This window comes from Pseudorca crassidens, chromosome 16 (assembly GCF_039906515.1).
Source record: "Pseudorca crassidens isolate mPseCra1 chromosome 16, mPseCra1.hap1, whole genome shotgun sequence".
Taxonomy (NCBI): Eukaryota; Metazoa; Chordata; class Mammalia; order Artiodactyla; family Delphinidae; genus Pseudorca; species Pseudorca crassidens.
The window spans coordinates 28,239,434-28,254,153 of NC_090311.1; the positions used below are offsets into that span (position 1 = coordinate 28,239,434).

General features: G+C 41.9%; 1 protein-coding gene across 2 annotated transcripts in view; it reads left to right on the forward strand.

Moving 5' to 3' along the window:
- Nucleotides 1-14,720, forward strand: part of CPN1 (carboxypeptidase N subunit 1) — a 29,247-nt gene that overhangs the window by 1,782 nt on the left and 12,745 nt on the right. For both annotated transcript variants that reach the window (XM_067709711.1, XM_067709710.1), the window contains exons 2-6: nucleotides 3,203-3,402; nucleotides 8,836-8,991; nucleotides 11,430-11,612; nucleotides 12,830-12,941; nucleotides 14,569-14,708. In XM_067709711.1, the coding sequence (XP_067565812.1) occupies nucleotides 3,203-3,402; nucleotides 8,836-8,991; nucleotides 11,430-11,612; nucleotides 12,830-12,941; nucleotides 14,569-14,708 (791 nt within the window). The remainder of the gene's footprint in view (nucleotides 1-3,202; nucleotides 3,403-8,835; nucleotides 8,992-11,429; nucleotides 11,613-12,829; nucleotides 12,942-14,568; nucleotides 14,709-14,720) is intronic.

A 14,720-nucleotide genomic window follows, 5' to 3' on the forward strand; every position in this document is an offset into this window, starting at 1 on the left:
CTAAACCTTCCATTTAAGACACAGACGCTAGATGCCCAAATACTGATATAATCCCCTCCCTCCCTTGCTTAAAAACCTTCAGTGGCAACCTCACACCCAGTGGATTCTGTCCATGACAGCTTCAAACTCTTAAGTGGCCAGTTCGGGGGGAAGGGAGAGAGGGGGGTGGGAGGCTGGCTCAAGGAAGGCTACGTGATTAGGTGACCATAAGGGCCTTGCTTTGAAAATGCACTTGCAGAGCAAACACCCTGCTTTTACTCAGGTCGTGTGTTCATTTGTGGAAGCTTGTGGGTGCTAATGGACATTGTAGGCTTAGCCCCTCACTCTACGCCCCTTTCTTGGTGCTCTGTCTACTTTCTAGCATTCAGTGCCTTTCTTGAAGCTTTTCATACTATTATACCTCACCGATCCCTCTTTTCTCTGATGCCCTATCAAAGGTACATCCATTCATTCCTTAATTATTCCACAAGTATTACTGATGATCTACTCAATGTAAGCACTTTGGTAGACTCTGAATATCGCACAGAGTATAAAACAAAGACTCTGCCCTCAGGGCCTTAATTCTAACGAGGTAAGACTGGCAATAAATAGGTAACTAAATAAATATATATTATACCAGATGAAAATAAGTGCTATTGAGAAAAAGAAACCAGGAAGGAGAGATAGGGAGTTGTGGACAATTGTGGGTTGAGTGGGGGAGGGGTGTTGCTTTTTAGGAAAGCTTCTCCTTCGAGGTGATTTTTGAGTGCGTGATTGAGGTGCCACACTGGCTCTGGGGAGGAAAACACCGCACAGAGGCAAGAGCCGGAGCACGCTTGGCATGTGTGAGGAGCAGCGAGGAGGCCCCTGTGGCTCCGGGACAGTGAACCACAGGAAGGCAAGGTCAGAGCAGAGCTGTCGGGGATACTGGGCAGGAGGAGATCACGTGGGGCCTTGCAGGCCTCTGCAAAAATGTTGGCTTTTGCTCTGAGTGAAGCGAGAAGCTGTTGGAGGGTTTTAAGCAGAGGAGTGACATGATCTGACTAAAAATTTTAAAAGATCACTCAGAACAAGAGTCAGCAAACTAGAGCCTTGAGGGCCAGCTACCTGTTTTGGTAAATAAAGTTTCACTGAAATACAGTCACACCCATTTGTTTTTGTGTCATCTATGTCTGCGTTCACTGGAAGCGTTGAGTAGCTGCAGTGAAGACAATATAGCCCAGGAAGCCCAGAGGATTTACTATCTGGTCCTTTACAGGAAACATTTGCCAAACACTGACTCAGGAGAATAGACTTGTATGGTTGGGCAGATGCAAAGAGTTCAGGTAGGAGATTTATTGTAGTAATGCAGGCTTGCGATTGTGGGAGCTTGAACCAAAATGATGACAATGGTTGTTAGGAGAAGTGGTTGTATTGTATTCTGGATATACGGAAAGTAGAGACAAAAGAATTTTATATTGAATACCTCCTAAGAGCAAGGGACTATGGTAGGTTCTACAGGGCAGTGGTTCCCAAACTTATGGATTTCACACGCACACACAAATATATACATATGGGAGATCAGAGGGGACTAAAATAGATTTTCCAAATTTTATTTTACTGAACAAGGATGTTGAAGAATACTACCTGCCATCTGCTATCACCATCCTTTCGTAAAATAAAGTATAACTTAACACCAAGAAAAGTAAGAAAGACGTGATAAGATTAAAGAAATACACTAAGATCAAAGAATGTACATTATAGAAAATCCACCACACAGTCCTTATGGGTTATAGACATTCCTTTGGGAAAGACTGCTGTAGCAGATAAATAACAATGGATTGTATCCTAAAGAAAGTTAAAAATGGCATACATTGCAAAGGCCAGGTCCAGTAAGGAAAATAGGACATGTGCAAAATTAGCCAAAACTCAGAGTAGAAAGTGGTATCATAAAAGGGAAGTTTAATAGCGAGTTCACTCCCAGCAAGGAGATTCCAAGATGGCTTCACAGAGTAAGGAGCATTTGAGCCTAGATGGATGGTGAGGAGGGCATGGAAATATGAAGATGAAGAGACACAGAATCAGAAAAGGCATGAAGGCAAGAGAGTGCTGGATGGGGGCTCCCCTAGTGGCACAGTGGTTAAGAATCTGCCTGCCAATGCAGGGGACAGGGGTTCGAGCCCTGGTCCAGGAAGATTCCACATGCTGCAGAACAACCAAGCCCGCGCACCACAACTACTGAGCCTGTGCTCTAGAGCCCATGAGCCACAACTACTGAGCCCGCGTGCCACAACTACTGAAGTCTGCGCACCTAGAGCCTGTGCTCCGCAACAAGAGAAGCCACCGCAATGAGAAGCCCGCTCACTGCAAAGAAGAGTAGCCCCTGCTCGCCACAACTAGAGAAAGCCCGCGCACAGCAATGAAGACCCAATACAGCCAAAAATAAATAAATAAAATTAATTAATTAAAAAAAAAAGTGCTGGGTGGAAGGGAAATCACTTGGCAAGGGCTTTTCTTCCTTTTAAAACAGGGCAAGAATGATTTTTTTAAGTGGTTCTAGAGGCTCCTCTTATGACCTCAGTTCTAACTTCAATTGAACAGTTAACATAGCCAAAGAAAAGACTAAGGAATGAGACATACATAGACTCCTTCCTACTCTGTGCCTCAAGACACAGCATTCTCAGATATGAAAGGGAGATTTTAACCTGAGTACCAAGAAAATTAAATTTTCAACTGGTGCAATTAGGAACTGTTATGCTGTAACCTGGAGGACTTTAGACCAGCAAATCTTGGAAAAGCACTATCCTTATCCTGAAAAGATTTGTCTCTGAGAAGCATTAAGCTACCTCAGTGCCACCTGGGCTTTGACCTCCATTATTAATCTGCCAGGTGACCTCAGACAAGTTACTTAACCTCTTCCATACCCAGTACCCTCATCCTGAGGCTAATAATGCCTACTTTACAGGTTTTCTGTGAAGATTAGCAATGACATAAGTGCCTAGTACACAGTAGGGTTTTAATCAGTAGTAGACATTATTATCCGTGGCATGAATTTTTGTAGCATTTGTAGTTGCAGTTTGTTCAAAGGGGGCACAGGGATTATTGGAAAAGACCTAACAGAAGCATGAGGTTTTCTTTTATTCATTACTGAAAAAGAGGGGAAACGTCCCTTTGCATGGTTAGGAATTAACTGCACCCGTAAGCTTTCCCCCATCTTCTTTATGTGTGTTTCTCTCACTTGCAGTGGAACCGGAAGTCAAGTATGTGGGGAACATGCACGGCAACGAGGTGCTGGGCCGCGAGCTGCTGCTGCAGCTGTCGGAGTTTCTGTGCGAGGAGTTCCGCAACAGGAACCAGCGCATCGTCCGGCTGGTGGAGGGCACGCGCATTCACATCCTGCCGTCCATGAACCCCGACGGCTACGAGGTGGCCGCCGCCGCCCAGGTACCCAGCCCCAGGGGGAGGCCCTGCAGAGAGCAGAGCCGTCTTAGGGAGTAAGGAAAAGACGGGAGACCAGGTGTCCTCTCTGTCCCACTGTAAATGCCACGATGTGATAGAGGAAAAGCTGGAGAAATAGAACGAAGTGTGAAGACGGGTTCAGCACTGTAGCACCCTAGGCAATGAATGGGGGTTCTCTCTGAGTCTCAGTTCCCTCCCTTCCCCGCCTTTCCAGCTGAGTTCTCCACTTCATTGTGAGGATCAGTGAAGCAGTATCAGTGACAACATTTCATCAACTGGAAGGTACTGAACAGGTGTGAAGGGATATTGCAAGACGCCCCTCCTTCCCTGAACTTTTAGCTGCCAACATTAAATCCTCTTCTTCCTCCCATACTACACGTACATTTGCATTTGGAGGGAAAAGAGAAAGAATGAGCTTTTCTCAGAATTGTGGGGTGGCAGGTTAGTCCTGTTACAGATTCTTCATACTTTATTCCATCTCTGTACGGCTTTTCTCCTCTACTAGTATAGTACTCAGCCTTTGAATTCTTTATTTTAGAGTTACATTATTCAGGGGACAAATTTAAAAAAGTGTTTATGGGCTTTATTTCCTAACATAAATTCAGAATATTAGTGTGCCTAACTTTAAGTCAGTGATTCTTTTGTGGCTGTGCATCAGAATTGTAGGTGAAGATTTTTGAGATACAGGTTCTCAGGTCCTCTCCCCACCCCAAATCTACTGAATTAGAATTTTCAGTGGGTGAGGGCAGGCATCTGCCTTACACAATGGATATGTTTCTTTAGAAGCTCTATTTAAACCTGGTTTGTTTGGGTTTGTTTGTTTTTTTTTTTGGAGGGGGGTGTAAATGAAAGATTTTTTTTCCATTTAAAAATATGTTTATTGGGGGTAGTCTTAAAATGTTTTTTATGTTTAAGACTAGACTTCACTACTTTACTTTTTTTTTAATTTTGGTTTTATTGTGGTAAGAGCACCTAAGATGAGATCTACCCTCTTAACAAAATTTTAAGTGTACAATACACTATTGTTGATGATAGGCAAAAGGTTGTACAGCTGATCTCCAGAACTTATCTATCCTGTTCAACCAAAACTTTATACCCCTTCATTAGTAACTTCCCATTTCCCCCTCCTCCCAGCCCCTGGCAACGACCTTCCATGCTCCGATTCCATGAATCTGACCACTCTGTCCCATACAAGTGGAACCACTCAGCATCTCTCCTTGAATGGCCCATCCTGGTTTAAGCCTACTAGAGGACAGGGCTGAGGGGTGAGGAGAAGCAGGGAGGGTAATGGAGCCAAGATGTCGAGCCAAACACAAATTCGACCCTTACCATCTTACAACCTCCTGCTGACATGACTCAACAGATGAAAAAAAAAAAAAACTTTGTTCCCCCCCCCGCCCCCCGCTGGAAATCAGAGAGATGGACATGAATATGCCTTGAGACTTGAGTTTCCAAAAGAACAGGACAATTTGAGAGTGTTGTAGGGGTGAACCCAGCGTGGCCACTTTCCTTCTAGTGGCCCTTCCCTGTATTGCAGTGGGGAGACTGGAGAAGCCCCTCAGACCTGCCCACATCTTTTGTGCAGTGAAGTGGGGGTGGGAGGAGGTGGAGAAAACCCCTGCCAAATCCTAGAGCTGTGTCTCTGGGGAGCCAGTCACCTCTGCTCACCTGCTATGTACTTGTTCAAAGGGAGCAGATCTTTTTTTTTTTTTTTGCGTTTTTTTTTTTTGCGGTACGCGGGCCTCTCACTGTTGTGGCCACTCCCAGTGCGGAGCACAGGCTCCGGACGTGCAGGCTCAGTGGCCATGGCTCACGGGCCCAGCCGCTCCGCGGCATGTGGGATCTTCCCGGACCGGGGCACGAACCCGTGTCCCCTGCATCGGCAGGCGGACTCTCAACCACTGCGCCACCAGGGAAGCCCAAAGGGAGCAGATCTTGAACCTGAACCCAAGAGAGGACCCATCGGGTTCTCAGATTCCCAGAGCTACGTGCCGTACCCAGAGGAAACCTGTCTGCATGGCTACACAGGGAAGACCTGCCTGGCCACCTAAATTTAAAGCCACCTGTAGGTAAGGTAGAATAACATGGCTCCACCTCCCAAAGATAGTCAAGTCCTAATCCCTGGAACCTATGAATATGTTATGTTACATGGCAAAGGGAATTAAGGTTACAGACAAAATTAAACTTGTTAATCAAGTGACCTTAAAATACCCTGGATTATTTGGGTCGGCCTAGTGTAACCAATCACAAGGGTCCTTTAAATGTGGAAGAGGAAGGCAGAAGGTCACAGGCAAAGAGAGATTTGAAGATGTTCTAGGGAAACAGATTCCTCTAGAGACTTCAGAAGGAACACAGCCCTGCTGACACCTTTAGATCTCGTGAGACCCATTTCTATCTTCTGACGTCCAAAACTGTGAGATCATAAGTTTGTGCAAAGTTAAGCCCTAAGGTTGTGGCAATTTGTTACAGCAGTAATAGGAAGCTAATAACTGAACCCTGTTTATGGGAACTTCTGTTAAAGGAAGTCCTTACTGCCAGCTTAACTAATGACCTGGTGTGAATAGTAAGTCAGCTGATAGGTAAATCAACGTAACTGCTAATATGGACAGTTATGAGTTAACGCTGATATAAATCAGCAAGCAATGAAAACCCCTGGAAGCATAATGAAAATCATTATCTCATAGAAGTGAAAAATCAAACTCCAAATAGAAAAATCATATAAATGTTTTCCACTGGAACAGAATTGATGTAGGAGACTTAAAAGAATGTCAAAAAATATGTTTTCAATAAGATCTAAGAATAAAACACGAGCACAAGGCCACGATAATAGAGAAATCTGAGAACAATAAAGAGTTCTTAGAAAAACACGAGAGTAGTAGTACATCTGTGAGTTTTTAGCCTCCTAGTGTCCATGCATTCATCCTACTTCCAGTAATGGCCACCAATTCGGGCTCTCCCCTCTCAGTCCGCAGGGCTCCAGTAGACACTATTCTGCCTCTCCAATGCCAAACAAAACACCAAACAGAATTTCAGTTTTGCAAGAGCCTGTGAACTTATCTCTATTCTCCTGCTTTATATATTTTAATTATTTATGTAAATATCTATCTCCCCATATATACCATGAATTCGTGGAAAGCTAGCATAATGTCTCATGATCTCTTTCCCTAGTGTCTTTCAGGGGACTTTGAATGGAGATAGACCTAAATAGATGTGGATTGATTAAATGGATGGATGAATGAATGAATACATGACCAAATAAAAGATGAAATGTGAAGTGTGAGCAGAGAGGTTAAGGGATCCACAAAGTTGATATCGCTCAGAAAAAAGATAATCAAGGATCCTAAGTAAAATAAATAAATAAATAAATGGGGGGATGGTTTCCACTTCGGAAAACAGTTTAGCAGTTTCTGAAAAAGTTAAATATGGACTTACTTTATGATCCAGCAGTTCTACTACTAGATATTAGAAATGAAAACATGTGTCCACACACAGACTTATACACAAATGTTTGCAGCAGCATTATCCACAATAGCCAAAAAGTGGAAGCAAACCAAATGTCCATGTACTAGGTTTAATAGTATCCCCTCTGCCCCCTCCAATTCATGTCTACCTGGAACCTATGAATATGACCTTGTTTGGAAATAGGATCTTTGCATATGTAATCAAGTTAAAGTGAAGTCATACTGGATTAGGGGACCTAAGTCAAATATAACTGGTGTCCTTATAAGAAGAGAGCAATCTGTACTCAGAGACACAGACATACAGGGGAGAAGACTATGTGAAGATAGAAGTAGAAATTGGAGGGAGGCATCTACAAGCTAAGGGACGCCAAGGACTGTCAGCAACCACCAGAAGCTAGAAGAGTCAAAGAAGGATCCTCCTCTAAAGCCTTTAGAGAGCATGACCCTGCTTGATTTCAGACTTCTAGCCTCCAGAACTGTGAGAGAATACATTTCTGATGTTATAATCCACCGAGTTTGTGGTAACTTGTTACAGCAATCCCAGGAAACCATACAGTCTATTAACTGGTGAATGGATAAACACAATGTGATAAATCCATATAATGGAATTATTCAGAAATAAAAGGGAATGAAGTCCTGAAGGAACCTCATGGTTCCTCATGGAGGAACCTCAAAAACATTTTGCCCAGTGAAAAAAGCCAAACATATAATATATGATCCCACTTACTGAAATGTCTAGAAAAGGCAAATCCATAGAGACAGAAAGTGATTACCTAGGGGTGGAGTAAAAATGAGGAGTGACTGTAAATGGGCATGAGGTTTCTTTTCAGGGGAATATAAGTATTCTTAGATTGTGGTAAAAGTTGCACAATTCTGTAAGCACACTAAAATTCTTTAAATTGTATGATTAAAATGGATGAATGTTGTGGTATGTAAGTTATATATATCAATAAAACCGTTTTTAAAAAATAGGGGTTCCCACCCTCCTACACTGTTGGTGGGAATGTAAACTGGTGCAGCCACTATGGAAAACAGTATGGAGGTTCCTTAAAAAACTAAAAATAGAGCCACCATATGATCCAGTGATCCCACTCCTGGGCATATATCTGGAAAAGATGAAAACTCTAATTTGAAAAGATACATGCACCCAAGTGTTCATAGCAGCACTATTTACAATAGCCAAGACATGGAAACAACCAAAGTGCCCATCAACAGACAATTGGTTTAAGAAGATGTGGTATAAATATCCAATGGAATATTACTCAGCCATAAAAAAGAATGAAATATTGCCATTTGCAGGAACATGGAGGGACCTAGAGATTGTCATACTAAGTGAAGTAAGTCAGACAGAGAAAGACAAATATTGTAAGTGATATCACTTATATGTGGAATCTAAAATAATATACAAATGAATCTTTATATAAAACAGAAACAGACTCAGACATAGAAGACAAACTTATAGTTACCAAAGGGGAAAGGGATGGGGGAGGGATAAATTAGGATTATGGGATTAACAGATACAAACTACTATACATAAAATAGATAAGCAACAGGATTTACTGTATAGCACGGGGAACTGTAGTCAATATCTTGTAATAACCTATAATGGAAAATAATCTGAAAAAAATACATATATAACTGAAAAAATTATACTTTCTCACTGCACATACCTCTGTCATTCTGATTAAATAGACATAAACAATTTTTTTAAAATAGGGGTTCCCATTATCCTGAAACACCCTCCTTTTGTTAGAGCTTCTCCTGGGATCTCTACCTCCAGCATGTGGTTTATAGGGAAACTTGAACCACGCCACTGGGACTTTGGATGAGTTAAAGGAGAAAATGCTACATCGTTTGATAGATCGAGCTAATGTGTAAAAAGAAAACTATACAGTGTTCTTCAAATAGAGCATTCAGTCTGAAACCTTCATCTTTTATTTCTTCCTTTTCCCACTAGGACAGGGACATTTCTGGGTATCTGGTTGGCAGGAACAATGCAAACGGAGTGGACCTGAACCGCAACTTCCCTGACCTCAATACCTACATCTACTACAATGAGAAGAACGGAGGCCCCAACCACCACTTACCCCTTCCAGACAACTGGAAAAATCAGGTATAAGACAAAATTTGCAAGCAGAAGCAGGTAAATCAGCATCTGGAATTTCTTCCCTGAATCTTCACATCAACTAAATATGCAATAATAAAGCATCAACCCAATTCTGTGCTAGTCTGTGCAGAGCAATGCTAACTGTAACGTACGCCTCTTTGTATTTTTTCCCTCCCTGAGCATAGAGCCCTTCACTGAGCACATGATATTTGATGTTAGTGGTGAGAGTGGCAAAAGAGGTGAAAGTGGTGTCATACCGCTGCACAGCACTTCAGAATTTTATAGAATTCTTTCTCAGCTAGCGTTTCAGTTGATCATTGTAACACTCTGGTAAATGCATCAAGCAGTGCTATCCACCCCCATTTTACAGATAACACTTATAGAAAAAATAATTTAAACTCATACAGCTAGTAATTGGTGGACTCAAGATTAAAACCCAGGTCTTCTGACTCCTCATCCAACATTCTTTCTACTGCACTATACTGTTGACAGAGAACTGTAGCATTCTAAAGAGAAATCTCTCTTGCATGTGATGAACTGTACGCTTATCAACAATTAGCTAGAGAAAGAGGTTCAGGGAGTCTCACCCTTAGAAGAGAAGTTTTTCTTCTTCTCTTTCTGTATGACCCGTGACCACCTTACCATATTCTCATTTCCCTTGCTTTCTCAGTCAAAGGGTCCCATCTGATGCTCCCAGACCTCTTGCCGCTTGGTAATGCGAATGGTTTCAGCCTGACGGTCTTCCTGTTCCTGGGAATGACTCTTGTCATCCTTGGAGCATCACCACCACCCTGTTCCTTACACTGTATGGGCTAGTTCTAAACATTCTGTGTGAGTATCTAAACTTAGAGACTGGGGAGAGAAAATGAAAGCAGGTGCAAGGCTTTATATTGGGAGTTTCTAGATGGAATCTTATCAGTTTTTTTCCCCTTGGAATTGAAGCAAAAGTCATGCCGACATGTTTAGATTTTGGAGAGCAGCTATGCTCTTGGCTCAAGGAAATAATACATCAAAAATAACTTTGCACTCGTTGACATATCCAGCCAGAAGGATGTTCTGATTTATTAAACTTGTCTACATAAAATAAGGTAATTGAGCCAGTAACAATTAAACTCCCACTGGCCCTCTGTCTGCATCTTAGAAGGAAAAAAGACAATGAGAAGTCCCTCTTGCTCTTGAGGGGCCAGGAACAGTGAGAGGCTGGCCTCCTTCTGATGGATGGAGGGTTAGGACATGGAGAAAGGACTGCTTTAAAGAATCTGAGTCCTGGTCACAGAGCTGGACCGGTGCCTTGGGGATTATATCCATTCTGATTGGATGAGACTCAACATTATTCATTCAGTCTCCCTTGGAATAGAAAAGATGGAGGCCTTCACAGCTGACCCTTGGTCCAGGACGAACCGTTAACACATTAACACCACATAACCTCTAAGCACATCCATCTTGAGGGGAGGAAAAACAGTGAAGACTGTAAATTATTTACTTACAAGGCCAGTAGATTCAAGGCTTTCTTTAGAATACTGTCGCTCGCTAGCAATATAATCTGCAATAGAAATCTGCAGTAGAATGGGTGGAATCTCACTACTTAGCCAAGACTGGCCCATATTACAGTATGTCTAACTCATGAAATTTGGGTATGACCACAGGAGAACATTCTACATGTCAACAACACAGCAGATGTGTTGGGGGAAGGAGGAGGTTGAAAACCATTGCTGTAAACCAACAATTTTCAGATATATTTACTAGAACCCTAAATTTCTGCAGAGGAGCTCCAGAAGCTACTGGAATAGTGGGTAAATTGGAGGACCCTTTTTTGTTGCCAGAGAGAGGCCAAACTGGGACTCTGCACTCTCCAATTTATGTTACCCCTCTTCAAACTGCTCTTTTTCTCCCTCTCTCTCTCTCTCTTTTTTTTTTTGATAGACTTCATTTTTGAGCAGTTTTAGGTTCACAGCAAAATTGAGTGGAAAGTACAGAATATTACCATATATTCCCTGCTTCCCATTATCAACATCTCCCACCAGAGGGGTACATTTATTACAAGGATAAACCTACATCGACTTGTCATCATCACCCAAAAGTCCATAGTTTACATTAGGGTTCACTCTTCATGTTGTATATTCTGTGGGTTTTCACAAATGTATCATGTATCTACCATTTTGCATCATGCACAATAGTTTCACTGCCCTAGATGACCTCTTTTTAGCTATTGAATACTTGGTTTCCATATGAGATTTCATTTTAAACAAGTGTTCCATTCACTTAATTTGTTAAATTATCACACAAAAGATCAAAATTTCCCCATCTGCACTTCTCATATCTGGTAGAATTCTCTTTGCTTTATTCAGACATGCCATCCTCTCAGGCCACAACCCGACAAACTCATGTAAACAGCCATCTGGCTTCAGTTGCAGCTTTACCGCCAAGCTCTCATCTCTCCTCAGGTGGAACCCGAGACCCAGGCAGTGATCCAGTGGATCCGCTCCTTCAACTTTGTCCTTTCAGCCAATCTCCATGGAGGGGCAGTGGTGGCCAATTACCCATATGACAAGTCCCTTGAGCACCGGGTCCGAGGTTTCCGCCGCACTGCCAACACCCCCACGCCTGATGACACACTTTTTCAGAAGGTATGCAGAATGGCTGCCTGTCCAGCCAGAGGAACTTGGGGCTTAGGAGTGTGACTGAGGTCAAATCAGTAACACAGGACCCTGTTAGGAATGAACAAACAGAAAATGATTGAAAACACCTCCTGCTCGTTAAGAGCTTACAATCTAGTATATTACATTTTGTTTTGAGTGATAAGCCATAAATTCATGAAAAAGTAAATAAATAGGAAAGCTTTTTACAGTACAGTTACCAAAATTTTAAAAAATACTTAAGCTAATGACAAGCAAGAAATATGCCAAAAGCCTAATAGTGCTGGTGGTAAGCTAGAGCATTAAATGTGAATTTGGGGGCTCTAATTTATGGTTTTATGGTAATATGGCTATATTAATGAAAAATAGACCATGCACATGAAAAAGGTTTACATAATAGTTCAAAACAGCAATAGAATAAAATTAACAGATGAGTTATTTTATAGTTAATATTATTAATAATATATAATTAATATAACAATAACATTACTTAGTATCTCAATTTTTTTCTTTTTTTGGGCTGTACCTCGTGGCTTGCAGGATCTTAGTTCCCCGACCAGGGACTGAACCTGGGCCCCAGCCTTGAAAGTGTGGAGTCCTAACCACTGGACTGCCAGGGAATTCCCCTATAATGATAACATTATTAATTCAACAGTTAATGAATTACACAGAGAATAACACCAGTTGTTGCTTTGCAAAGCAAGTATACTATTATATTTTCTTCTCTAGTAATCTCATTTTGTCCACTATTATAAAATAGTAATGAAAGAGAATTATAGAGATTTTGAATATATTCCTCTCTTTCCAACACACATCTCTCACCCCCAATACATAATTCTTTTTGTCACAAAGCCCTATCTTTCTTGCTTCTTGATTTCTCTTATAAAACTCGGCTGGAAAATGAGGTACACCTCATTGAGGTACACCTAGAAGGGAGCTTATACATTATCGAGTGCTACCCCTCACTTTGCACTTGAAGAAATTTAGGCCCAAGATAGTGGGAAAATCAGAAGATAGGTCTCCTAACTCTAGTCCACTCCATGCACACACACCCCATCTCTCTATTCCTTCTGGTATTTTCTTTCGCTAAAGCAAATAATCAGTTGTTATACCTAGTGGGGTTCTTGGCCTCACCCTGCTTCTGAGTATGAGCATTGCCACATGAGTTGGGGATACTCAAGGTCGTTTTCCACCTGCTTTACCTGTAGCTGGCCAAGGTCTACTCCTATGCACATGGATGGATGCACCAAGGTTGGAACTGTGGGGATTACTTCTCAGATGGCATCACCAATGGGGCTTCCTGGTATTCTCTCAGCAAGGGTAAGAAGAGTGCTAAGCACAAGAGTGCTGTAAGCTGAAGTAGAATGGGGTTCGTTTCTCCATTTAAATTATCATTCTTTTTCACAGAGAAATGGCAGGAATGCTATTTTGCATCCAAGTAGAGATCTGAAAAATGGGAAGTCTTAAGTTAGCATTTAACATCATCTTGTGATTCTTTAAAATGGAGGTCTGGACACCTTGTGGTCCGTTAAAACTGGTGGTTTACATAGTGGATTAGGGCATAGGAAGGGAATAATGCAGTCAAGTGGTTAAGAGCATGGGTTCTAAGGGTACACTGGGCTGAAACCAGGCTTGCCCATTCACCAGTTATGTGGCTTCAGGCTAATTACTTAACTTCTCTGTGCTTCAGTTTCCTCATCTATACTTTAAGAATAACACTACTTGCATTGTAATTCTGATGTAAGTATTAAATAAAGCACATAGAGGATTTGGAATGCCTGGTTTATAGATGTTAAGGTTTTTCCGTAGTAACATGAGGTATGCCTCATGTACCAAAGAAGGAGAGATGCTGGCCTGGACACAAACAGTTCCTCTGATATGTGCTCTCTGTACCCTGCCTACCCATCTCCCATCAGAAGGGGTTTGCTGTGGACAGTGGCCATTGATAACATAACAGAAACCTCCAGCAAGAGGCTTCTCTCTCTATTCCCTGGGCTTTTCCCATCACTGAGGGTCAAGATAGAACCTCTGTTCACAGACCTTCAGTAGATAGGGACCCTAAGGTTAGGGAGGAGGCTGAAGCAGGAAGCTAGGTTCTCTTAGGAATCATGTTGCAGCAGCTGTCTTTCCCCATCTTCTCACATCTGACCTGTCAGAGCCCAGGTAGTAGAAAACTCACTGGAGAGGGCTGAGCTGATGGCTGGTCCTATGGGGAGTGGGCAGGAGGAAGGTGAGGGAGTCATCATGTACTGGGAAGGCGGTAGACTTATCATGGCTGAAAACTCACTTGAACCCAAGGCAAGAAGATTTCTTTTTTTCAAAGACAGATATACATTTATTACCTTTTGTTATGGAAAGTTTAAAAATCACTAAACAAATACGATAATTTTTTTAAAACACCTTACCTTTAATATTCATGTGGAACATCAAGTAGGATTATGTATTACTGGAAGTTTATAAGACTAGGTAACAGATTTAAGAATCATCTTCCTTGTCACTTTACTACATCTACCAATATCTACCAATAGTTTACTGTTAATTTAAGCCAAGGCAAGAAGATTGAACTTTACTTTCTTTAGTTTGCATTAGGAAAGCAATAAGTACCCCCTCCCAAATTTAAAATATAAAATATACTTTTTTGAATTATACTTGTTCCTCCCTTTCCCTTCCCATCCTTTGGGAAAGCATGACCCACTGCCTCCACTGAGAATCATTACCCTAAATTAAAGGGGTGCAATTCCAAGATCATGAAGTTTGTATCAAAATGATAGTATGGTCTCTAGACCAGCATCATCAGCGTCACCTGGAAACTTGTTAGAAATGTAAATGTTCACTGAATACATACTGAATCAGAACCCTGGGGTTAAGCCCCAGCAATCTGTATTTGGCATGGGGTGTTGGGTGGGAACCTGGCTGTACAAATCTGCCACCGCCCTCTTTCACTTAGGAATGCAAGACTTTAATTACCTCCATACCAACTGTTTTGAGATCACGCTGGAACTGAGTTGTGACAAGTTTCCGCGGCAAGAGGAATTACAGCGCGAGTGGCTGAGTAATCGGGAAGCCCTAATTCAATTCTTGGAACAGGTAAATCCCATT